Source organism: Pteronotus mesoamericanus, unplaced genomic scaffold (assembly GCF_021234165.1).
Source record: "Pteronotus mesoamericanus isolate MK-2021 breed Mesoamerican mustached bat unplaced genomic scaffold, CSHL_Meso_final contig_179, whole genome shotgun sequence".
NCBI classification, from domain to species: domain Eukaryota; kingdom Metazoa; phylum Chordata; class Mammalia; order Chiroptera; family Mormoopidae; genus Pteronotus; species Pteronotus mesoamericanus.
In genome coordinates, this window is record NW_026555075.1 from 1,106,567 (window position 1) to 1,133,987 (window position 27,421).

Below are 27,421 nucleotides of genomic sequence, written 5' to 3' on the forward strand. Positions count from 1 at the left end.
TCTAGCAAACTGAGCTCCTCACTTGCGGGTAGGTTCTGGTCTCCAGGAACATGAATCGGAAGAGTCAAAAACAGGACTCCAGTAGGAACGGAAGTTTAGGAATGAATGGGAAGCAGCTGAGACTAATTTTGCTTCTTCCCTCTCCCCAGACTACCCATACTCACACCTTGTGGACTGACCACTCGGAAGGCGGGGGATGGAGCAGCCAGTTCGAGTTACAGACCCGCACGCGGCCCTCGCAGCACCTGCCCCACCCCTCCCTGGTAGCAATTACCTCAGCGCCCCACCTGCGAGAGCTCCGCCCAGCCTTCGGCTCGCCGGGAGCGGGCCACACCCTCTCACCACTGGGGCCCCGCCCCACTGCACGCGCCGCCGGCCGGCGTCCCGCCCTCCTGCCACGTGACAGCCCCGCCCTCTACCCGCGCTTTGATTGGCTCTCCTGATTGATGGGGTGGGATCTAGCACACAGCACTGCCCCGCAACGCGGCTGCAGTTTTCAAACCTTAACTGTAAGCTCGGCTCCCGTCTCTGCTGAGGTCGCCGGGAGCCACCTCACAAGGAGCCGGGTCACAACTGTTGGCCGTTGTGCGGAAGAATAAAAGTGGGTCCTGCCACGCTCGGAGATACCCGGGGCCCCAACCGGCTAGAGCTGGAGAACGAGTCCTGTTGCGGCCACTGGCGTGGGGCGGGACGGGAGCCCCCTTGGAGGGGCCAACTCCGCAAGAACTTGCTGCGGCCGGAGCGGTCAGTGTCTTCCTTCTTGCGCGTCCGCGGTTCTCCTGGGATGGGCTGGTAGCCTCGGGGCGGCGACTTCATTCCCCCGAACCAGCTCCCTCTACCTTGGCTACTGAGACCTCAAAGGTGGAAGGAGTCCCGAGAAGGGATCCAGGAGGTGTGGGCGGGACCCCGGTACCTTCCGATCCGCCGACCTGGCGGAGATGTTTGCGGACTCGCAGCTCCTCAGGTGGCTCGACCGCTCCGGGCCGGTCGCCGCGTCCTGCTCCTCTGGTTCCCTCGGGTTCGGCGCAGGAGGCTGTCAGTTGTCTTCCCCACACTCTGTCTGAGCCTAAGAGCTCGTCCTTGCGTGTTCGCGCCGTCTCCTGGCCGGCCTAGGCTCTCCCCGGGTCGTGTCCCATGGGGGGCCTCCTTTGTGACCGGCTTGTGCGCGTTCCTTCCACGTCGCGTCGACGTGGTTCTTCGTGTCCCTCCCGAGTTCACAGCTGTGGTGTGGGCACAGGACGGGTTCGCATCTGGACTCGTGGACACCTCCTACTCACAGCTGCCTTTAGTCTAGAGAAGTTTGTGCTCATCTTGTGGGTCATTTTGAGTTACTGCTTGTAAACAGTTTTTAAACTCAGTGAATAGAAAAGACGAATTACAGTTGTTTCAGTGATTTTCCGCGATCTGATTTTGACGCCATGTAAACCACTTAAGGGTACATGACCTATGCTCAAACTCTATAACCTATATCCACGTGATGGCTACGATTTTGACATTTGTCCAGCTCTTTTAATGTAGGGAAAAGATCTTCACTTGAGTTCCCTTAGAGAGATTAGTAGAGACAAAGTTGAAAGAGACTTTATGGCAGCTAGTAGATGATATTAGTTCTTTCTCGCTCTTTTTTATTTTTATTTTTATTTTGTGTGTGTGTAGGTGAGGGCAGTTGTGAGACTGGAAGCACTCCGACATCGATTTACAAAATGAAATTAAGAAAAAAAAGACATTTAAAAAATCCACCCACGTGATGAAATGTCAGTATTACGTCTGTGTATATCACATTCACTGGTTGCTTTGCCCAATGTACGTGTTTACATCTGTGGTACCAGTGATATGCTGAACCTGCAGAGATGTTTAATATGGAGTGGCCCCGCTAAGTTCTCGAGTCGTTGAGAACGAGTGCTCTGAGACGGCGTGGTGGACAGAGACAGCTGGACAAGCGACAGCGTATGTAACCAGGAGCACACTTTTATCAGAGGACAAGATGATAAACCTGCTTTCTCACTGATACACCGTTTTATGGTTTCATAGTGATCTGCCCAGAAGGAGTGTAGTTTTCAACCCCTTCTAAAATGTTTGTTTTATAAATATTAAATCACATAGATTGTGTATGTTTGAAAAAGCAGGTCCATAGAAACAGTGCTCTAATTTTGGGACCCTTCTTCCTCCTTCATCCTCTTCTGAGCCAGCAAAAATTTTTAAAAAATATTTCTAATATTTTAAAAATTGGAGTTATAAATAGCTGCTTTATTTTTTGGGAAATATATACATTTTAGATAATATTTCTAAATTATGGATCTAAAATTAAAGTGAAAGGCATGGTAATATATTTGAGTTTTAAAAGTAAAACTTGTGTAATATTTGAAGGCCTTTTCTTTTTGTGTGCAGGCAGAATAGTTGCCGTTTCTCATGGCCTCATTGAAGAGTGAATTACAATTTGTTTAAGACAGAATCAGTTTTTCAGGAAAATTGGAGACTTGACTGTCAACATATTGATAACAAGTCAAGAAGATGCAGGCATTTTTTAGGGTCATTTCTAATCAAACAACTTTATTTTTAAGCTTGCACTAACAGTGTTTTACTGTTAAGTAAACATTTAAACATTTTAAAAGCTGTTTCAAAGCTGTTTGATAATTATAAGAGAATTTTCTTGTCAAAATTTTCCTGTTTTAATCTAGAGCCCAAATTTAAAACCCAGGAATTAAGGAAATCCATTGCTAACACTTTCACTTAATCATAAAATTGTCTTAACATTGCACATATATTATAGAGCATATTTCCTGTATATAAAATTGGCAGCTAACATCAGTGCTTTTAGAATATCTGCTTTTAAAGGATTTTGGTTGACTCTTATTTTTTTAAAGAATTCATTTGCATCCTGCGGGCATTGGTTGTGTTAGAAACATTAATAGTCACTTAGGTACTTCCTTTCCATTTGGGAGAACTTTAATGTTTTAGCTGCTTTAGTTTTCCACAATATTGATTACAAAATTCAATGATTTATTTTTAAGTGATTTATATTCTGTGATAGACTATAATCAAAGAATAGTTCTTTGAATATTTTAATTAACAAGTTTACTTATAAAGTTACAAACATTTTTATCCAAATATGTTGTGATAAATGTTGTGATTTTCAAGGCATACTTTATTAAAATTTTTTATTTCCTTCATTTATTTATCCCTTTTTTACCCCCAAATACATTTAACTGTGAACTTCAACATCTAAACTGGTCAGTTTCTTTTAGTATTTATATGCAACATATTTTGGTGCACCCCTGACTCTTTGCAACTTCTTCCCCAAAAGAGGGCGCAATTATACTTTAAGCATTTAAAAATTTTTGTATTAGTGAGGTGTTAATTTCATCTTTAATCCTCAGATGATCACATTCCATTTTGCATTGGAATAGTTACTGAATAAACAGTACTTCAGTGATACTATAAGTAAACAGTATTTTATTTTACAACAGAAACTTAATTTTTTGACAAGCACTGTGTGTATGTTGGCCCACTGTAGTTCTGTTTTGCAATATCATTCTATACTGTTTCATAATTATAGGGTTTGTTTCTTCTTCTGAAGATAGAAGAGATGGCACCAGGCTTTACTGTCCTGGCACAGAATCAAGCCCGGGGTCATTTCCTGGGACTTCATCCCTTGGGTAGTATACACAAGTATACTAGACTGCTTGGACTAGAGTCAGTTAGCTGGCATGCTATTGCAATTTTCAAAGGATTAAATTCTTGAATTATTCTTTCTATTCAATCTTTTTAAAAAAAAGATAGTAGAATATGTATAAGGAAAATGGTCTGTTCCTTGCAATTGGAAATCATTGTTACTCCGATGTTAAAATGGATCAATCTGCGATGCTAGCAGGAAGTTTGTCCTTTATGTTGATGGATGCTAGATAAACAAATCTCCAATTTCTCTGTTTCCTAGGGAGAATTTAGTAGCTATAAATGTCCATCTGTCGGTTTGCCAAAAAGTCTGTTTAGTTTTTTCTGTAAAATAAAGGACACATTTTTCATTTCCACCAATAATGTTATTGATTTGAATACTTTGAGTAAGTTGGCTACCTCATGCTATTGGCTTCTAGTGGGTAGAGGCCAGGGATGCTGCTAAACATCTTCCAGTGCATAAGACAGTCCCACAGCAGTTATTTGGCAAAAATGTCAGTACCAAGAAACTTGGCAAACCACTTATGTATGACATGTTCCATCAGTCACAGCACCTTCTCCATACATTGTACATATCTTTTTTTGTGTGTTTCAGTTGTGTTTTTACTGTTCTTGAAATAATGCATAATATGCTGAAAATGTTGCATATTTCCATCTTCAATATTAAAATGACTGCACAAAAATTCACCAATTTTGATAAGTTTTTTTAAATGCACGCTAATATGACTGCTGTCACATTACACTCTAATAGAATTGTTTCGAATGAAGTTAAAGACAATTAAGCATTACTAGAGCCGTTGTATGGAAAAAACTAAATGAAGTTTTTGGACAATCCAATAGAAAGGAGTTGTTTTCTTGTAATCTTGTGGCCCACTTTGCTTTCCCTTGCCTTTCAAGTTTATTTCAGGAAAATCTAGATTGATTAGTCCTTGACAAGGAAATGTCTGAATTAATTTCCTGGTTGAGGTAGCTCTTAAAAATACTGATTTCCTTAGCTGAAGAAGGTATTTACATAAAAACAGGTGGTCACCGAGTCTGGAAAGGCAGGTCAATACAAAATAAATGGTCTGTTGGTATTGCATTATGATATATGATAAAATAATTTTATCCATATTTCCATACTTTGTAGCCATCCTGTTTAGAGAAGAAATTCACTAATGGCAATTTAAAATATACCTTACTTTATTTAACCAAATATTGAATTAAGCAGACTAGCTGCATTTGAAGTTACAATATATAATTTCAAGATGGATCTCAAGTTCTACACTACCCTTTATGATATGGGACTTCTTGCTAATTCTTTATAATTCAGTTCATCAATCGTTTTGAAAATTCCTACCAGGTGCTAGGCACCATGCTGGGAGTTTAGACACAAAAGTAAATGGTTGCTGCCCTTTAGACACTAAACATAATTGGGATTTAATGTGTTAGATATTGAGATAAAGAGAAATTTGAAGCATAAAGGAGAGGCACTTAACACAACCTGTGGGTTTTTTAAAAAGTCAAAGCTTCTGCCAAGGGGTGGGGGAGGGGAGATGTGTGTATAAGAAAAGTTAGCCATTTAAGGAGAGGTAAAAAGAATGCTTCAGATAGGAAAGTAAAACGGAGATGTGGAGGTAAAATATAAGATGTGAATGTGGCAGAAAATGAAGCTGGTGTGCACCCAGCCCCAAGGGCATTTGTGTGTCCTGCTGTAAAGACTTAATAGCTTCTAGGTAGTACTGGGAAGCTAATGAAGAGATCAAGATAGACAGTTTACTTCTCTAGGTGTTTCCAGTTATTGTATATGATATATTCTACTTTTATAAGATATTTTTGTTTGATAAGTTTGAAATGAAACTCATAATGAATATTTTTAAAATAGAACTATTTAGAGGTTTATAGGGATCATTTGTCTACTTTTGATCACAACACGTTTGCTTTCACCCTTCAAGTAAGGTCCAGATCAAGTCTAACATTTCTTTTTCTGTTCCTTCACTGATGCTTATCTGATTTCTTATTCTAATTATTGTTAATGAGAGTTAACGAAAAAAATCTTTGAAAATAAGTTTGCGATACCATTATTCCTGGTGGTACTGTGTAATTGAAAGCTTGATTGTATCTTGCCCTTATTACCCTTTCACTGTTTCTGATGTTCGATTGTATCTATGATTGTGGGTCTACACACACAAACACATGTATACAAACATAAATTTACTAAGTCCTTTAATATTTTTATTAGTATAGTCTAATAAAGTGTTATGAAATGTATTTCAAGTAGAGTGAGACGTTGCTTATTCAGAATCAGTTACAGGTCTGTGAAATGTGGTAGAAAACAAGAAAAGGTTGCAGATTGTTTGTTGGAGTTAAAGAGAATAGATGAGACAGAGAGCTTACTGATAACCTTCATGTACCTCCTGTTAAATCTTATATAAAGGGCAACCAGATGTTTGCGAAGGTTTTGGTGAACAGAAGTGACATTCAACTGTGCTATATGCAAAACTGGACAAAGGGGAGGAAATGGAAAAATATCTAGGCTGTGGCAACCGGTTCAGGGGCAGCAAATGGAAGGAAAATGCACTTAAGGGATATTATATGGTTGTCTTAAGCAGTTTGTAACATAGGTACTGTATATTAGTAGTAAGTAGGTAAATTTAAGATTCACTCTTCAGAAATGTGCTCTTTGTTTTTTCTGAGGCATGCATGGCTTGTGTTCCAGCATATTCAGAGCCGTAATAAAATGCATCAGAGTTCAATAATGATTTTTGCATTGATATGTATTTTAAGAACTGCTAACTGCCCAATGCTATTTTCAGCTACATATATAATCACACAAGTACATGTGGTATATTAATTCATTATGACGACCAACAGTACATGTGAGTGAAGGAAAATTTGTTAGGGTGAAAAATAAACACAAGTCAATATCCTCTATTAAGAAATACTAAGTAGCTTGAGTAGTAAGGCCTTATTTATATTATCTTCCATTTCAGTCATTAAAAAAAAAACAACTAAGTTCTTTTTCCTTCTAAAATAACTAGATAATAGATATTCAATGTATTTGGCTTTCACATTTTGGGTTTTTTTTTTTTTTTTTTTTGGAGGGGTCCCAGGATGAGTCTGGATTTTCACAAGCGATAGTCATAATAGAGGCATGTGTCTTAAGGTTACAAATTTTTATTCATTATATAGAGTTATAACTATAACATTAATTCAGAATTTCTTAAATTGTTTTTTTTTGTGCAGTATTAAAGCAAGACATTAATTCTTGCTCAGTCTTTATTCTAAATACCTATATGGTCTCTACATAAGAACTGACACACTATTGGGATAATGAACACCATCTGCTCTATATAAATGCAGTGAAAACATTGAGACCTTTAAAAAACCTGAGTAGTAATGGCTCTCAAACTTCTAGCCAAGGAAACTCTTAATGTATGGAGTTATGTTTTGTTGTTGCAAATGGGTTTCTGCATTTAGAGTCCAGTCATATTGTTTATACTCATATTTTTTTACCCACAGATATTTATTAATTTTTGTTGATTATTAAGTAGTGCCTGCTTAGTGCAGATAACTCAAACAGAGGAAAATATAAATACTGCCATAATCACACCACCCAAAGATAACCACTGTTAACATCCTGCCATAGTTTCCAGTCTTTTCTTCTATTTGCTTTTATATTTTCCCACAAAATTATCATATTGTATATAAAGTTTTGTATCTTCCTTTTTTCATTTAATAATTTGAGTTTAAAAGATTCTTTGAAAGCACACTTTTTCAGTTAATAATATCCTGTTATTTAGGTGTATTTAATCATTTCCCTGTTATTGGTCTTTGGGGTCCTTTCATTCCACAAGCTTTTTATTTTTTAGTTTTCACTTTTATAAAGCTTCATTGAACAAGCACTTGTGAGTACATGTAAGCCCTGAATTGACTCTTTTGAAACTTGAGAGCAGAAAATGCTTATTTCTAAAATATATCTTAGTTCTACTAGAGTTCTTATGAAAAGATCACGTTGTAGCTGATCTATTACAGCATGACATAAACATCTTAGATTCTAGAATGTAAATGAGGTGAACATCTTAGACTCAGGTGCCTGTATTCTGTCTCTGTGATTGAATTTGATATGTTCTTGTTCTCATGTTTTCCAAATCCTGATTGATGAACAATGTTGGGAATGAATCCCAATTTGTGTCCATGATACAGGTACATCTCTTCTTTCTGCGCGCCCACGTGGGTGCGTGCGTGCGTGCGTGCGTGTGCGTGTGTGTGTTTAATCTTTCCTGTATTATTTTCCTTTGCCAGTCAGGCCCCTCATACCCCACGGCTCCCGGCAGTCACTACACTGTTGTCCATGTCCATGAGTCCTTTTAATTTTTAATCTTTAGAGCTCTGCAAGGTAGATTATGTTTTATCTTCCATTCTTTAGAGGCAGCAGTATTGAAACATCCCTCACTAGTAATTGGAAAAATATAAATTACAAAATTCCATTTCACCTTCATCACACTAACCAAAATTAAAAGCCCAAATGGGGCAAATGCTGACAAGAAAATAAAAAGCCCTCCCATGCAGTGGGAGTGGGAGTGTAAACGGGGCATGAAAAGAAGGGACCAACTTCAACTGTATTTGTGATGTCTTATTTATTTTTAATTTAAACACAATATGGCAGAGTAGTAAGGTTGAAAGCAAGCATTTGTTACGATATTTACTTGAAATATTTATTCCCCATTTTTAAAAGAAGCTGTATTAAAGTAGTTTACTAGGCTGCCATAATAAAGTACTACAGATTGCATGACTTAAGCAGCATAAACGTATTGTCTCAACAGTCGGAAGAGTAGAAGTTTGAGATCAGTGTAGGCAGAGTCTGTGTCTTCCGAGGCCTTTCTCTTTGGTGTGTAGATGGCCTTTTTCCTACATCTTCACATGCTTTTCCCTCTGTGTATTTCTGTGTTCTAATCTCTTTTCTTTTTGTAAGGACATCAGTCCTATTGGATTAGGGCCCACCCTAATCATCTCATTTTTTTTTTTTATCTTAATTACCTTTTTAAAGGGCCTATCTCCAAGTACAGTCACTTTCTAAGGTACTGGGGGTTAGGGCTTCAACATAGGAATTTTGAGGGGAGCACAATTCAGCCCATAACAGTAACAAAGTTAATTTAGTGAAGATCTCATAGCTGGTATAATGGATACATGGGATTCAGAGCTCTATGTGATTCAGTCCAAATGTTATTTCAGAATGCTACACTGATACCCTTACATTGCCAGAGATGTACCCCGAAACTAATTAGGTCTTTGTATTCCCAAATACTGGAAGAGTTAGAGAAAAAAAAATTTCTGACTTCAGAATAAAACCCAGAAGACAGAAGCTGAAAGCACTGAACTCAATCACACTGCTTATTTGCTAAGTTGAATTTAATCATATTTGGATTTAGGAAGGTAAAGAAACGGTACATGTCAAGTAGGAAATAAGGAGAGCAAAAATGTGGCAGAGAAAGGACAAAAGCCTAGAGGGTTATTATAAGAGGGCACTAGAAGAATAATACTGGATCATTTCTTAGGCATAGCAGAAACTGAGAAGTATCTCAAAACATAAAGTCTGCTATTATAATATGAAATAGTAGTTTTGATGTGAAAACTGAGTACATGTAAATATCATGAAGTTTGAGATAAATATGAGCTTTAGATATATCTTAGAACTCCAGGATAAGTCTTTTCGTATGGTCATTCATTCACTCATCCAACTAAATTATAGAGCTCTTTGTACATGGTGGGCTCTGTGCTTGGTTCTGCCAAAAGAAAGAAACTCTAAGATCTATGAAAGTTTCTGAATTTAGTATTAAAATGTAGACAGTCTTTGATACAAATTCTATTTTTTTGTAGTCATTTAGATGTCAGCAATATGACTCACAAAAGGTGAGTTCACACCAAATTTGGCCACATGAAATTAAATTTAAAAAGAATAATCTTTGCTATGATAAATTGTTAAGATACAACTTTAAAGAATGAGAGTTTAATTTTTATTGTAACTATTTTAAAGAATTTTACAGATTTTTTTACAGTAATTTTGTTCTGAATGGAGTCAATAACTTCATTCAAGTGCCATAGAGATGGCAGCAGTTTATGAGTGCAGTTTTTTCTCTTGCGGGTAGATTGTGCTCTTTAAATCTTCTCTTCGGTTTTATCTTATAGCTGTATTTGGAGCTGATAATGTAATGAACATCCTGTCTGAGATAACATTTTTTTTCCTTAACTACATGTAAGTTATATCCTCTGTCTTCTTTTTTTAAATAGGTAAAAATAAGTGACTGAAGAAGCATATCTGGAAGTCATCTAACATGTCGAGGAGAAGATTTGATTGCCGAACTATTTCAGGCTTGCTAACTACAGCTCCTCAAACTCCAATAAAAATGGAAAACTTTAATAATTTTTATACGCTCACGTCTAACGAGCTAGGAAGGTAAGGAAATTTTATAACATGTATGCTGTTTAAATTTGCATTTCATATAAATTCACAATTTATGTAAAACTCAATCATTACTTAACAATGATTAGAAAGAAAAGTCATCATCTCTGCTGTTATTATACAGGATCTAGTCTTAACTGACCAGACGGCTAGTGAGCTATTAGGATAAATGATATATCCTACCTAACTTCAGAGGCCCTGGGAGGAGGTCTGGGTGTCTATTTGAGACAGTGTATGGGAAGAGGCGGCTTAGCATAGTGAACTGCCAGCAAACTCTGTGACCTCAGTTAAATTACTCTGCCTCTTTGGTGCTGTAGATTCCTCATTTGAGAAGCGGAGGTGAAGATAATTATATCTATCTTACTGGTTTTTTGGAGGACTAAATTAGTTAATATTTATAGAGCACTTAGTAGAGTGCTATGTAAGTTTTTGTTAAATAAAAAAATCCCAGGATATTGTGCTGGGCTAAAAACAATAACTGGTTAGCTTCTCCTCTTCTTTCCTAAACACACAAAAAATAATTCATATATGATTATATAATTCTGTATGACAAAGAATGTATGTTCTATAAGTAAAACTTGTACTACACTAATATTAATATTTTGACTTAACCAAGTTGTAAATTCCTTGATGCGTAGGTCTGACCTGAGATTATAAAACCATTTATTGCTACCATTTTAATATATATGGAAGTTACAAAAGATATACCAAGTTATTTAAGTTATATATTCAGTATCTGTTGAGCTTTAAATTAAAGACACTTAACAAAGGGTTTGAAAATGGTAATCAGTTGCCTTCAGTTTGATTTTTAGTTCTGGAAGCAAGAGTTTGGCTTATATTAAAGTGGTTTACTAATTTAGTAAGTCCGTGTTTGCATTGATAAATGTACAGTAAAATAGTATGATTAATTTTTATCTTTGAAAATCTCAATGTCAAAACAAAAATTGACTGAATTATGAAAAGTAATTATGTTCTTGGCATATATTGGATGCAATCTTTATTTTGTAAAATAAGGATGATATCCACCTCATCAGACTAAGAATGAAATGTGAAAGTGCATTTCATAATTTCTGGCATATTTATTGAATTACATGTGTAAAATAACTGGGTTCTTTAAAAGATACAGTTTCGGGTTTATTAAAAGATACAGTTTTAAAAAACCTTTCAGAATGGTTTTTAAAAATTATTTAGTTCTAAATCTATAAATATTTCTCATTGCATTACAATAAGAAAGCATACGTTTTCTTTTCATTGACTATGGCTCACATGGACTAGAATCTTTGCATTGGAAGGACTTTGGTGGTCATTGGTCTTCTGACATAATTTTTGATGTAGGGCAGGAGCAGTCTTCTATAATTTTCCTCACAAGCTGTTTATTCAGCCTCAGCTAGAGTGCTGGGGAACTCACTAACTCAGAATGTGTCTGTTCCATTTTGTGGGCACTTGATAGCCACAGCAAGTTCTGTTTTCTACTCTTGTTAACATCCACCCAATAGACCTGGTTCTCTTTTTTGCAGCTGCATATACTGTCCATGTGAAAATCCTTAAGAGATTTGAACATGGCTAAATATTGCCAGCCTCTTTCAGTGCTCACCTTATGGCCTGACTTCCAGATAGCCTTCCTTGATCCAATAACCTCTTCTGAACCACTCTGTATTTTTCATTGTTAGTCTTAAAATAAGGAGACCTAGCATGGACATAGTATTGTCAATATCTTACCACCTACAGTAGACAAAACTTTATTTGAGGTAGCATAAGACTCCATTAGGAGTTTTCTTTCCTAACAGCCATGTCAAATATGTGTCACATGGTATCCTTGAGTGTATTGTCAAAATGGATTAAGTTGAAGTCAGCTGACGTATTTGTACTCTGAACCTAAAGTTATCTATAGCTGTGTGATCTGCCTTTGTGTGATTTCCTTGTCTTTAAGGTGAGAGGGTCGATTACGTATCTACAATTTTCCTTCTGTTGCAAAAATGTTTGGAAACTGCTTTGAGCATGTAGCTGAATATGCCTTGAACAGTATGCACAACAAAGGGCATTCTTTTCTGTTTTTCTAAGTTACTATTTTGATGAGTAAATGTACATACATTTATTAAATTAACTTTGTAAAATATGGGATATTTTAGAAAGTCTAAAAAATTTTTTCTTTGAGGGTTTTGGAGAAGTTAAAATATTCAGAGGATAATACTAATAATTCTAAATTGTTTTACAAATGAGAGGCCATTATAAAAATCATAAACTGGAACCAGATGTACTTTTAAACATTCTAGAGCAAAAACTTGTTGGAATCTAATTAGAACAAATTCAGATTTCTAATATCCCATCTTCTAATATCTTTATGAAAGAGACCTAACATTTTTCTTTTAATTGATATGGGCAACTGAGTCACATGGTAAATATTGATATATCTAATTAGTAAACCTTTACAAATTAGAAATCATGACCTTTCATCTGCCAAGAACTTGCTTTAAGTTCTTTTAATACCATTACCAATTTTAATATTCTGTACCTTTGTGAAATGGAAATTAGGATCATAATCTGGTTTCTCCTGAAGCTTGTACATTTTGAAGTATATAAACACGTAAGTCTGGCATGTGGTTAACTAACAAGTTATCTTTCTAAATCAATTGTTTTTTATTAATTTTAAGATGTAAGGATTTTAGAATTTATTTTCCTTTAGCAAGCTAAAGTAACGTCAAAAAGCGAACAGTTCAATTTGACTATTCTTAAAACTGTGTTGTTCCTGTTTTTTTAACATGTTGGGTAAGTTTTTTTTATCCTTCCTTCAACTAAGGCAAGATTTCATAGGCCTTCTGTGGTCAGAAGGGTGAGGCAAATGCAGAAATAAACGTCAGCTTCCTTTGTGGCTTACTCCACCCCCCCGCTTCACATTTTATTGTTTATTCTAGAATGCAGAAGGGTAACTACTAGACCTTTTCACTGCTGGGAAGTCTAGTCAGATTTGCCTTTTTAGGGTATGGATTAATTATCTGTATTTGTTAATGGTTTTACATTTTTTAAAATGTTTCTGTTAAAAATTTGATATAGAAGCAGTATGTATTGAAGTTTATTTTTGATACTTCTAAGCCACAATTAGCATTTTAGAATAGAAATCAAATACTTATTTTTTTAAAGTCATTTGATAAATATTACATTATTTAATAGTATGTAAATGAATATATGTAAAATTTTATTGGAATCTCAAATGAAGTTTAAAAATATAAACGCTTTATGTACAGTATTCAAAATAGCACAATATATGGTATTACAGTAGGTTCTTAAGTCTTGCATTCATTTAACAGATATTTTAGTCTCTATTATGTATTCGTTAGCAAAGTGTAGGCTTATAATTACTGTAGTAATAGGACACACAGGCTCTCTGCCTTCATGGGTCTTTTACTTAGTGGTGAACATTGACAAATAAGTAATTATTCAAAATCATTTGGTCACCTTTGCCCTGGATTAATGAGAACTAAACTTGTTTAAGAAAGCATCTTTAGAATACCTGAAATACTTAGAAACAAAGTGCTCTTACTTAGTTTTGTTTCTGAGAAAATCCTGGCTTGTAGATACATTCATAAAATTACAGCTGAACTAAATTGTCAGAACTGGTGTTATAAACTTTGTGGACAGTGTTCTTGGCCTACTAGTTTCTGTTTCTTAAGTTTTACAAAGTGGATTTCTTCATAAAATTTACAGTTTCCTTTCTGATCTAGACAAATTTTTGCTTCTAAATCTAAGAAGGAATTGGGAGAAGTGAGTTATACTTCTTAAAAAAAACTGTCTTGAAGGAATTGTTTTGTAGTGTTTTAGAATAAAAAGCTAGGAATTCACATTCCACAGTTTAATTCTTGGCGCTCTAGCTCCATAGATGACCTTTCATCAGTCATTTAATCTTAGTCTGACTAGTTTATTCAGTATAAAATCTATAAAACATGAGTGGTTTGAATATAAAGTAAAGGGAATGATTAACTTTTTGCATGCTAATTGATTTTAATGCATCAATTTGTATTCCTCTTGCATACAGTAAGAAAATATTTTATTGTTAATATTAAACATCCTCAAATAATAGATGAAAAGTTCTTTCAAAGAATCAAGTTTGTGCATGCAGTTTTATTGAGTTGATGTATATTTTGATAAATGTAGAAGAGTCAAATTATAGCTTAGTCACTTTTTTTGCATTAGTAGCTATAATTTTTCAGTTTGATTTCCAGTGTATTTCATTGGCGCCAATTTGGAGGAAATTTGGGAAATAAAGAGTAGGAATCTTTGTCATCCTGGTCTTTGAGAATAGTAAGTAAAATATAATCAAGCAATATATTTTGTCCTCCATCCCAAATTTAAATATCAAATGTATTAAAAAGTTTTCCTTATGAAGTACCTGATATGCTATGTTAGAAGTAAATTCTAAGGGAAATTGGAACAAGAGGAGTGGTGGAACAGAAGTTACTCTCTGAAGATCCTTTATTTATACTTGATTTGTTAGTATCTAGAGATAAATCGAGCCATAGGATAGAGGTTCTTAATTTTGGATTCCCTGAACTCAGGCTTAGAAGGTTTATGAATGGGCTTTGAAATCTAAAAACCCTCTGAAATTGTTTGTAAATCTTTCTATTGAAGGGCATGTGTACATATTTCTGAGTAGACCATTAATAGCTGTCATTAGTATCTTAAAAGAGCTTTAGGTCTTTGGGAAACTAGAGTTTGGGCAACTATAGGCTGGTACTCACACATTTGCCTGTGTTTTTAAATTTTGGCTGAGATACTGAGCGCTTTTATTGGAGAGAGCTAAACACGTTTATTCCTAAAATGATATACATGACTGTAATGGGTGAGTTTGTACATAGCTGTTGATAACCATTAATTTTCTTAATTGATGGTGAAGTGTCTTTAGGTAGTCTCCATAGGACATACATACCTTTCATATCTGTTACAGGCTTCATAGGCTGCTGAGCAATGCTAAGAGCTTTATTGGTATTACAAAGAACAAATGGTGATAGAAAGCGTCAAAGTTTTTAAAAGTGGTGTTGAAAGGCAAAGCCATTACACTAATAAAATTAAATGTCAAGTACCCATTTTTGCATTCATCTTAATTTTTTATATTTGAAGGAAAGCTATTTTGATTAGAGGGTTAAAGCTATTAAGGGTATGGTCTTTGGAAATAGACCAAGATACATATCCCTTCTGGGCCTGCAAAATAGAATAGCATTTACTAGATAAGATTGTTGTGATTCTTAAACACAATAATTAAAGTGAGGAGATCTCATGGAGTTGGCATAAAAATGAAGTCTCCCCCTACAATGATAATGTATTAATAGTGGAGAACAAATATAATTCCGTCTATCCTATTGGTACATTTGCTCTTTTCACTTTTATGTGATAGTACTATAAATTTTATAAAAGTACATGCAGCACTTAAGAGAAAAAAGAAAAATTTCATGGCATGATTATTTGAAAGGATTGACTTTAAATTTGAGGTATTTGTATTATGCTAATATTGCTCTTTATGGAAAAGTTAAAATTGATTGTCTTTATTTTTTTCCCCAGAGGAAAATTTGCTGTGGTTAGACAGTGTATATCAAAATCTACTGGCCAAGAATATGCTGCAAAATTTCTAAAAAAGAGAAGAAGAGGACAAGACTGTCGAGCAGAGATTCTGCATGAGATTGCTGTGCTTGAATTGGCAAAGTCCTGTCCCCATGTGATTAACCTTCATGAAGTCTATGAAAATACAAGTGAAATCATTTTGGTATTGGAATAGTAAGTATACACTTTAATAAATTAAGTTATAGTACCTATTTAATTGGTGGGATAAGGTGACTTGAAATAATCAAGAACAAGAATGATAAAAGTATAACAGGAATTTGTAAGCAAATCTGTGATAAAATATTTGAGGAACAGTTTATATTCACATATTTTCACCAGGCTAAATGTACAGCCCTACAGACACTAAAACTAATTAAATAGCACAAAATAAATAATAACAAAAATGTATGGGCAGTGTGGTGATAGGAATATATTTTCATTGCTAATGGAACAGAAATTTAATGATTTTTTTTGGAAAATGATCTGATAAGCAAATAGCATTGAAATTATGTACATATTTTGTCCATCTACTTGACAGACACATCCAGGGAATAAACTAAGGACAATGATAGGTAAACTTGCATGAAGTTATGCCTAGCAAATGGCTCATTAGTATGTGTGATATGCAGAACACTATGTTAGAAATTAGAGCAATAAGAAAAAACATCTCTCTTCCCATAAGACAGTGAAAGTTAAAAACACCCAAATATTCAACAGTTTGTCAGCGGGGGGGAAGAGCATGGTTAAGCTAACTGGTTTGTTAACCAATATATTGATATGTGACTCTAAAATAGAGCCTGTATTGCATGATAGTCTGATACATGTGTTTGAGTATCTGCAACAACTGATTGACTAAATTTATGTTCGGTACGCTTTAGGTTCTGATAGTCTTTTACAAAACAAATCTACTTTATAATAAACTAAAAAGATAGTGTTTTTTAAAAAAATGCATAATAAATGTAATTCTTTGTAATTCTTTTCAGTAGCTAATCTGCATCATTGCTTTTTTGAGTTTAAAAGTAGAATTAACCTAATTTTATTTTAAAAAAATTGTTAAAGATTTTATTTATTTTTAGACATAGAGGAAGGGAGGGAGAGAGAGAAGGAGAGAAACATCAGTGTGTGGTTGCCTCTCACACGCTGCCCCCCCCCCCCCCCCGGGGACCTGGCCTGCAATCCAGGCAGGTGCCCTTACTAGGAATCGAACCAGAGACCCTTTAGTTCACAGGCCAGCTCTCAGTCCACTGAGCCACACCAGCCAGGGTGGAATTAACCTAATTTTAGTATTTGGTTATCTTAAGGATGAGGGGGTTTGTTTATATATTTATTAAAAAATTGTGTCGGGAAAGTTGATTGCCTAGAATCAACTTGTAAATGAAAATAATTACTTTGCAAAATGTTAAACTGACAAGTTTAGTATTTAAGAGGAGTGAATACTATGTACATTTCTCAGAACACTAATGTACTAAATAAGGTTTATTATAGTACCTCCAAAATTAGAATTGCAGAAGAGCCAAGGGCACTACCAATATGATTTTATTTTGTGTTTACATTTGTCAGATTCTCAGCTGACCTTTAAAAAGTTATCTACTGCCCTGGCCAGGTGGCTCAGTTGTTTGGAGCATCATCCTGTACACCAAAAGGTTGCAGGTTTGATCCGCAGTCAGGGCACATATCTAGGTTGCGGGTTTAACCCCCCCAGTTGGGGCACATATAGGAGGCAACCGATCATTCTCTCCCCCCCCACTTCTTCCACCCTTCCTCTCTCAAATCTAAAATCGATAAACATATCCTCCAGTGAGGATTTAAAAGAAAATAAGTTATCTCCTTGCATAACACCTGCACGTTTGACTGCATGAAAAGTAACTAACATTTTTCCAAAACAGAAATGGAATTCTGGATTTGGAGAGTGAATATACATGGGGCATTGTCCACTTTAATAAAATCCTGTTTTTTGGTTCATCTAAATAGCAAACATAAAGTGCATCAAAAGTTTTGACATGTTATGATTTTTGTATTTTACAAAATTTCAAATCTACAGAGATGTTGAAAGAATAGTACAAATAACACTCTACTCTTCAGCTTGAGTCACCATTTGTTGACATTTTGCTAAATTAACTGAAATTTGTGGGTATTTTGATATTTCTCCTTTATCTGCCAAAGTATTTATCCAGTTTCTGTAATCTGCTGCTTATGTTGTCTGTTTTTTCCTCTCTCTTGACTCTTGCTCATTTTCTGTTTCCCATAGCTCTACCTATGTACCTCTTTTGTGGGAAAAATGGTAGTCCTACAACAGACATTGGTCAGCTTGCCAAACTAAAAAGAAGAGACAAACAATCATAGTATTTGATCTTGTTACTGAAATAAACAAGCAAAAAACCCCTAGGATACTTTAGATGGTTATACAAGTAATAACGTGTTTGTTGTGTTAAATTTAGAAGGTAAAAAAATGGAAATTATATGTAAACTGTGTTTACTTTTATGGCATATTCCTGTATTTTAAAATTATTATTTTTCAGTCTATAAATATCTATCTGTAGAAACAGATTGTGATCTATTGGGAGTACTCTATTGTAACCCTGTATTTCACTTAAGAATACATTGTATATATTTTTATATGTATGATATAATGTTACTAAAACAGAATTTTAATTTAGCAAAGACTGTTTAAAATTGCCTTCCTAATCAGAGTTTAGTAAGAAGCCCCAAATTCAGAAAGGTTGGATATTGGCTAGATAAGGAATTAATATTTGTTACTCATAATAATAGCTAATATTTATTGAATACCGTGTGTCAGACAGTGTGATGGTCTGCTTTGGTCTTATAACATCTGTTGTATTCAGTACTTTATATGGCTTATCTAACTTAATTCTTACAGCAACCCAATGGATCTATCATTTTTTATGTATCATTATGTTCCAGTAGAAGAAACAGGCACATTTGCTTACAATTGAAATAGTAATATTATCTGCAATCTTTGCAGGAATATACAAGGTAGAGTTCACTACTATACATTTTAAAGCAAACAATGTTTCATACTCAGATTGTCTTTACCATGATAAAGACAAATATTAAAGTTAATTTCTCATGAATTTTTTGAGAGGTGGAGAAGTTTAGGGGAGTTGAAGTATATATGATCAGTACTTTCACATGTGTTCCTTAACCATCTGTCCCACAGTTTTCTTTGGAATATCATAAACAAAATGTAAAGCATCAAATCCCCGAGGCCTCTAACTGCCAGCACACTCTGTATGGATGACTCAACTGCTAGTTACATCAGCAGTGTGAAGGGTCAGTCTTGTGACTTTCAGTGTGAGACTCAAATTTGTGACAAGCATGGATTTTTTTTCTTTTTCTCATGGCTCCTAATACACCATGACATGCTCCTTCCTTTTGGTAGTCACTGAGATTTCTGAATTTCGATTTTAGCTGCTCTGAAGAATGACTGCTTATTCCATCATTAATTCACTCGTTCATTCATTCATTCATTCAAGAAATAAAGACTAAACCTTCTACATGCCAGACAGGGTTCTTGATGTTGTAGATATAGCAATGAAACAAAGAAATAAAAGTAATAGTGTTTTTTAGAGTGAGTAAATTCCTTTTTTATCACACTGCATATGCTTTACTTGAGACATTCCCAAACATATACCTTATAAATTTGATGACTGACCATCTAGACCTTTTTTTACATGATATTCTGACTGAGATATTTTATCCTTTTTTTTTTTTTCAATCCTCTCCCCAGGACATGTTTATTGATTTAGAGAGAGAGAAAGAGAAAGAGCTCTATGATAGAGAAACATTGATCAGTTACCTCCTGTACATGCCCCCCTGAATGGCGATTGAATCCGAAATGTAGGCATGTGCCCTGACCAGGTTTCGAACCTGCAGCCTTTTGATATATGGGATAACACTCCAATCAAGTGAGCCACTCAATGATGGCTGAGACATTTTACCTTATTTATTTATATTTAGTCCTCAAAAAACAAATCTTTTGCATTGTGATATTTCTCTTTCACAGATGAGGAAACACAAATAAGTGACTGACCCTCTTATATTGCTGTAAACAGCAGATTTAGGATTTAAATTTGCATCATTTGATTCCCAACCTAGAAATTTTTCACCATACCTTTGTCAACATTTTTTGGCTTTTCAGTTCTTGAGAAGAAAAGATTTGGGTTCTTGCCCCACATATTTTTGTGAAGCTGCCAGTCAGGATATTGGTTAAGAATGTTGATTCTCACCCATCTTACACAGATTTGGATTCAGATTATGGTCCCTCCATTTACTGTGTAACCTTGTACAAGTTGCTTTATCTTCTTTGTACTTGTTTCTTCATCTGTAAGATAGGAAATAATACTACCTACTTCACATGGTTGTCATGAGGATCAAAATAGATATTTATATTGATACATAAATGAATAAAATGAAGACAGAGCAGAACTGAGCTCCTAGTGTTAGCTATTATTTTTATTGCATAGTTAAGGCAATTATTATTGAATTATAAAACAATTTAATTTATTAAATGTTCAAGTATTAGCATCCAGAATTTTAAATATTTTTGTCATCTACTTTATTCCTTCAAGATCCCTCTCACACGCTCTCTCCACTCCTTAAATGTGTATGTATATTAGACTAAAGTTTAGATGGTTGTGTGTCTTTTACTTAAGTATACAGTATCTAAAAGTGTCATATTTAGGTCAGTGATTTTTCAAGTTTCTATTTAAATTTTATTTCAGTGCTGCAGGTGGAGAAATTTTCAACTTGTGTTTACCTGAGCTGGCTGAAATGGTCTCCGAAAGTGACATTATCAGACTCATTAAACAAATACTTGAAGGAGTTTATTATCTACATCAGAATAACATTGTACACCTTGATTTAAAGGTAACGTAGCATGTGATTTTAGTAACACGACACCTCTGTTCCTTTTCTGCCCTTGGTTTGCACAATTGCAGATTGGTGTTGGTTGGAAACAGCAGTCAGATCGCACTGGTCTAGACAGCACTGGGTGTGCTCTTTGTTTACCTTTGTGCTGCATGGACTTAGTTTTGTATTGGCAGAAAGGAGAAGCCTGCATGTGTGAGCAGCTCACATTCATCCCTGGACTCTTAAAAAACCACTTCTCTGTAATCTAAGGCCCATGGGTGTCTGACCTTTTGGCATTTCTGGGCCGTACTGGAAGGAGAGTTGTCTTGGGCCATACAACAAATAAATTGCAACACATAATCACAAAAAAAGTCTCATAATGTTTAAGTAAATTTACAATTTTGTGTTGGGCTGTGTTCACAGCCATCCTGGGCTGCATGCAGCCCATGGGCTGCAGGTTGGACACCCCTGAAAGCCATCATTCCATTCCATCTCACACTCACTTTCTGAATCTTCCTCTCTTATAAACCTGCCAGCCTCTAAAATACTCAATTCTGACCTCCATCTCTGAAGATAACTTCGTACTAGTCCTCATTGTTTTGCTCCTTCGTACTCCTTCATCTTTCTATTGAGGCTTTCGGTCTTTTGGCTCCTTCTCTTATTTGTCTAGGTCATTTGGGTCTCTTTCCCAAGCCCTGTTACCACGTCAGCCTCTTACACTATTACCCTTTCTCCCTATCCTTCTTCTACAGCTACTCAAGGACCTTAAAATCTGAATCAATTTGTATCTTACTTTTTTTAACATTGAACTCTTCTCTTTTCTAAATAATCTGCTTCCCACAGACTCTAGCATGCATCTTACTGTCTAAGCTGCGAACCTGAGAGCTGGCAGACCCAGAACCATCATACTCTACTGAACCATTTTCTGTTTTTTGGAAATGCATGTCGTCTTTTGTTCTATTCCCCAGAGCTTCTTTCTAACTAGCATATTTCTGTTTATCCTTTAAGATTCAGCTTAAGCACTATCTCTTTGGCAAAGCCTTCTTGGACTTTCTTAAGGGCAGAATTAAGTAGTCTTTACTACTGAATAGACTATCTTAAAATCAATTAATCTGTCTATGCATCCATCTTTTCCCTCCAAACCAAGAATCGTCTTTGAGTGTATTTATTTATCATCTAATATATTGCTCCTCCTAAATAATAGTTTAGTAAATGTTTGATGACTGACTCAATGAAATATATAAGCAATAAGTTCCACTTACTTTACCTCCAATCTGAGACTAGTATTCTTTTAATGCTGTATGTTACTGATCTTTTTTGTTGTTGTTGTGTTTTATTAGCCACAGAATATATTACTGAGCAGCATATATCCTCTTGGGGACATAAAAATTGTGGATTTTGGAATGTCTCGAAAAATAGGAAATGCATGTGAACTTCGGGAAATCATGGGAACGCCAGAATACTTAGGTAAGAGTTTCCTCTTATTTTCTACGCTATTTTGAAATTGATTAACTAATGATACCTCTTTATAAGTATATTTTAGAGCATGTAATTCCAGGATATAGTTGGTTCACATATTTTAGTGCATTGAAATTTGGTTATGACACATTTGAAAGAACTATAGTAAATGTAACATTATTGAAACATTCACAACAATTCACAGTATGATGGGCATATAAGTTCAAAAGTTTAATTTTGGGGTAAAAGGGAAGCAGGAGAAAATGGAAAAAGAGGAAACCAGAATCGAGGGGCCCATTCTTGCCTTTGAAGCCAGGGTGTTGGAAGAGTCGCCACTTTCTGCCCTGGTCCCAACTCCAAAGCTGTTGATATAGAAATATCTTCAGTTTGCAGGAATTGTTAAGAGGACCCCTTGTTGATATTTTTCTTGCTGCTTTAAAATGTGTTTTGCCTTAGTTTGTAAAAGGATTTTGAAAAAGGGTGACAAAAAAAAAATCTGATTAGATAACCTAGTAATATTGTACTAAAGCAACAGATTAGATTAGGACGATGAAAGATTTTTAAGTTGCGGAAGCACCATATAAATTTAAAGTTTTTAAATGTGTGGTAATAAATCTATTTATACTTTTTTGGTTTTGCTTGTATTGATACCCCCATGCAGGCATGGAACTAAACAGAACAGGTGCTCCTCAAGCTAGGCGGCGGATTTACCCAAAATGAAAAACAAAGCAAATTACTAACTTTTGAATGCTAATAGAGGTGATAGTATCCTAGAATGAATGATTGTAGTTATATAAATAACACAGCTCACAGAAGTATATGAAAAGGTTGTAGATGGTGCAGGAGCATATAAGTCTCAAAGGCTTTATTAACAGAACTGTTAGGCTTTGGAAATGATTTTTCTTGGAGAAATTATGAAACCATACTGTCAAACAAAAAAATTATTAGTCAAGCATAAGTCTGAGTTTGTGCTCTGCTAATCTGAAATTTATGGTAATGTTTAGAAAGTACAGAGAATTTATTTTGTACTTTTAAAAATATTTTGGCAGGGGAGGAGATGTGGGAAATCCATTGCTTAGGAAATTAGGTTTGTGATAGTGAAAGAGGGATATTGACTCTACTTGAAAATCTAGAGCCCTTCCAGGAAACATAGTTTGCTAATAATGTCCTTATGAAATGCATATGATGCTATATATATACCCTGAAGAGAAAGACATAAATTAGTCTAAAGAAATAACCCACACTAATTCCTAACAGAGTAGTAAAATAAAGTTTTAAGAAGATTCTAGCATCTAACATTTTATTTATTCATAATTATATTTTCTGAAATTAATCTTAGTGAATAAAAAAATTACATAGCTGTGAGTTACTCTAAGAACATTATTGGTGCTTTTGAATCATGTGGTTATATAATTTGCTTAACATTAGCTATGTTTAAATGTTCAGTCACAGGATAATTTATGATGTTATATTTCTATTGCTCTTTTATTAGTAGTTCTTTACAATTAAATCCAGTTTTAGTTTAATGTAATTTTCATGTTTTTAAAATTTGTCAGTATTGAATTTGAATTGTATTTTCTCTTTCAGCTCCAGAAATCCTGAATTATGATCCTATTACCACAGCAACTGACATGTGGTAAGATTTTGTTAGTTGCCTACTTTATTAAAAGTGGGGTAGTATATATGCTAGGGTTCTTTGAATCCCAATGTAAATAATAAGGCTTTTTAAAAAAGATTTTACTCAGGCATCTTTATTATGTCACAGGAAACATTTACCTATTCATTCTTTTTAAGTAACACTTTGGCTTTGAGCCAAAGGTACAAAAATAAGTAGGAAAATCCCTTTCCTGAAGGAGGACTCCATCTAGTAAAAGAAAAAAATAGTCATACTACTGTGCTGCATGTTCTATCATGAAGATGAAATGCCCCTTAATCAACGTGGAGGAAGCATCAGACAAGCACCAAATGGAAAACATCTGATCTATGTCTAGAAAGACTAGGGAGGTATTTACTAAGCAGAAAAACAAGGTCAGGTCAATGCAGTTTAGTTTTATGGGAGTGGATCATAAGAGATATACTCTTATAAACTATGGTATTGTGAGTTTTTGTGGCTAGCACAGAGAGGAGACCATAGGGAGTAGAACTTGAACTGATAGTATAACTTGACTTGGGACCACTGTGGGTGGGGTGGGTCAGGTCTGACTCACGGTGTAAGAGTTTAGACTGTTCTGTGTGTTCCATGGAACTGTAATGGGTTTGCCAAGGAGAAGATCCTGTGGCTAAATAAGTGGGTGAAACATACAGTATGTATTGCCTTTTTCTGGCTCCTGAATTAATGTTACTAATGTATTTAAGGCTCTGAAAAATGTTGCAATGAAAAAAAAAATCCAACTACCCAACTTTGTACTTTGCCAAACTTGCTGACTATTTGCAAAGAAGCCCTGTGTATGTCTCCCAGATCATTACTATGTCATTGGACACTGTTTGGGAAATGCTACTTCTTGAGGAGCTGTGTGTACTTGGTAACAAGTGTGTCTGTATGAAGGACATAATGATACATATTTAATCCATTGCATGTATAATTATATAACACTGTACATCCCCTCACCACATATTCTTCTTCTGTGAGGCAGACTTTGAGATAACACAATCATGTTAGTTTTAATAATATAGGAACTTCTAAAAGCAATTTAAGTCTGTAGTTTAACTGTAAAAGTTGAGGACAGGAATAGGCTGAGTATCAATTTTATTTTATATAAATGTTTTAGGATTAACACATTTAAAATTCCCCTCTTCTCCCTTTTTTGTTTTTCAGGAATATTGGTATAATAGCCTATATGTTGATAACTCATACATCCCCATTTGTGGGAGAAGATAATCAAGAAACATACCTCAATATTTCTCAAGTTAATGTAGATTATTCAGAAGAAACTTTTTCATCAGTTTCGCAGCTGGCCACAGATTTTATCCAGAGTCTTTTAGTAAAAAATCCAGAGTAAGTAATAGCATTAATTAGTTTAAATATTATTATAAAATAAATAATAAATGTCTACTAAGAAACATATTTTAAAACAATATAAAATTATTAAAAATTTGATCTCAGGTAAAACGAGGAAAGAGATGTGAGAGATCATTAATTAGCAAATTTTAACTTCAAACGTGGAAAGTATAAAATATACAGCGGGAAATTTGGAGTGAAGAGAAGATTTAGGTTATTTTTCTCTCAACCTGCTACTAATTCCTGAAATTCCCTAAAATAATTAGAGATAGAAGGTTTACAGTATACGTGGCTGATTATAAGACTTTGCTGAGAATGATTTGTAGTTAAATAATTATATTTATGTAACAAGTACAAATTACTAGTTGTCAGATCTTTAAGGATCCAATGCTCTTTGCTTACTTAAGAAGGGACTTGAAACTGTGGCTTATGACTCTTAACCTCACTTGTTGGCAATTTCCAAGTGGTGGTGGGGGTGGGAAAGCTGGGCCCTCTTTTGTTTACCAGGATCGGCAGTGTTGACTTTAAAATGGCTTCAATATACTTAATGCAGAAGCTGTGTTACAGTGCCTTGGTCTGGGAGTCTGGGTTTTTTGTTTTTTAACTTGTCATATCTTTCATCTCTAATAATTACTTAATCTCCTGAAGGACTCAGTTTCTTTATCTGTTTAAGAAAAAAAAACAAAACCTCGCAGGTTTGTTAATTATTTTATTAGCTAATGCCTGAACAAACTACCTGGCTGTGTTTTGGACATGAATGGTTATTTAGCAGAAATAGTAATAATTGTTTCTGCTTATAAGAAATTTTCATTTTCTTAAATTTTTTTTTGCCTAGATTCTAAAGTTTCTCTAATGAGCACATTAATTTTTTTATAATCTGATAAAAAATGAACATAAAAACAAAGACTAAGGAAACATGTTTTAATGGTAGTGGTATTTGTGTGAAGGTTGGAGTTCTGAGTAAAGATAGGTGTTTTCCTTACTTGTGAAATATTGTGATATTTGACTATATTACAATCATAATAGAAAACAAAATTTAAAAACTCAGAATGTTAGATAAACATCATTGAAGAGTATCTTTTGTTTTTAAAATTTAGCAGTTACTGCTTTTAATAACAAAATAATAATAGAGATAATAAATTACTTACATGTATTTTCCTTCAAAGGGTCAATGAACCGAAGAATAACTACTAATTTTTATTTGTGAGGCTAACATACATCCTCAAACTTTTCAACTAGTTTCAGCTATAAGCTCCATGATAAATTGAATTTTTAGCACATGTCAGAATTAAAGAAATTTATAGGCACTTCAATTTTCCTATTATTGTCTTCTATACTATGTATGTTATTTTCATAATTAATAAAACATAACTTGATGATATTTTGAACTGCAGACATTTTCAACTTAATTTTTAGTTCTCAATTTTTCCTTGGTGTTTTCTTTCAAAGGAAAAGACCAACAGCAGAAACCTGCCTTTCTCATTCTTGGCTACAGCAATGGGACTTTGGAAATTTGTTTCACCCTGAAGAAACTTCCAGTTTCTCTCAAAGTCAGGATCATACAACAAGGTCCTCAGAAGACAAGACTTCGAAATCCTCTTGTAATGGCACCTGTGGTGATCGAGAAGACAAAGAGAATATCCCAGAGGATAGCAGTATGGTTTCCAAAAGATTTCGCTTTGATGACTCATTGCCCAATCCCCATGAACTTGTTTCAGATTTGCTCTGTTAGCACTTTTCTCTTCGACTCATTTGGACTAAATTTGAAATTTGAAAGCCACTTGAGTATGTGGTTGTGGTTTGTAGCTTCATATATGGCTTGTTTATATTGTAAATGCACTTTGACATAGAAAAATTTAGGGATTGTTTTAATGTTAAATTACTAGTTACTAGCATAATTTCATTTCCTATCCTGACATACCAACTATGCAAAGAAGAAAATGTTTAAATATGTGACCAAAAATAAAAGTGCACGTGAGTTTACATGTTATTGGAAGAATTCAAGTTCAAATGGGTTTATCGAAATGTTTTATGTGTCAGGGAAAAAGTGATTTGAATTATATTATGGCTGATGTAAACACAACAAATTGAAGACACTTGAATTTAATAAGTTTTCTAAGGAAAGTTCTATACCATGCCTCTGTTGAGAAAAAATTTTTAGGATAGCACTGGCAAGCAAGAATATGTACAGTTTTATAGATATTCAAGAGCTGTCGTACATTTGAAAATGTTTTTTGATTATGAGTATTTTGAAACTACATAAGGTTTCTATTATATATGGTCTGCTATGAGATAGGTCCTTTAGCCAGAGCCAAGGGGGACTTAGAAACCTTTCTAAGTCCCCCTTGGCTCTGGCTAAAGGAGCCTATATCCTTTATAGGTATCTATAGGATATC

At 34.8% G+C, this 27,421-nt stretch overlaps 1 protein-coding gene across 1 annotated transcript; it reads left to right on the forward strand.

The window, feature by feature from the left end:
- The first annotated feature begins 492 nt into the window (after nucleotides 1-492).
- Nucleotides 493-27,309, forward strand: STK17B (serine/threonine kinase 17b). The gene is made up of 8 exons (XM_054566704.1): nucleotides 493-744; nucleotides 9,940-10,105; nucleotides 15,662-15,874; nucleotides 20,443-20,587; nucleotides 21,910-22,036; nucleotides 23,615-23,663; nucleotides 24,843-25,022; nucleotides 26,475-27,309. The coding sequence occupies exons 2-8, from the start codon at nucleotides 9,984-9,986 to the stop codon at nucleotides 26,755-26,757; spliced, it is 1,119 nt and encodes a 372-aa protein (XP_054422679.1). The 5' UTR covers nucleotides 493-744; nucleotides 9,940-9,983; the 3' UTR covers nucleotides 26,758-27,309.
- Nucleotides 27,310-27,421: the final 112 nt, after the last annotated feature.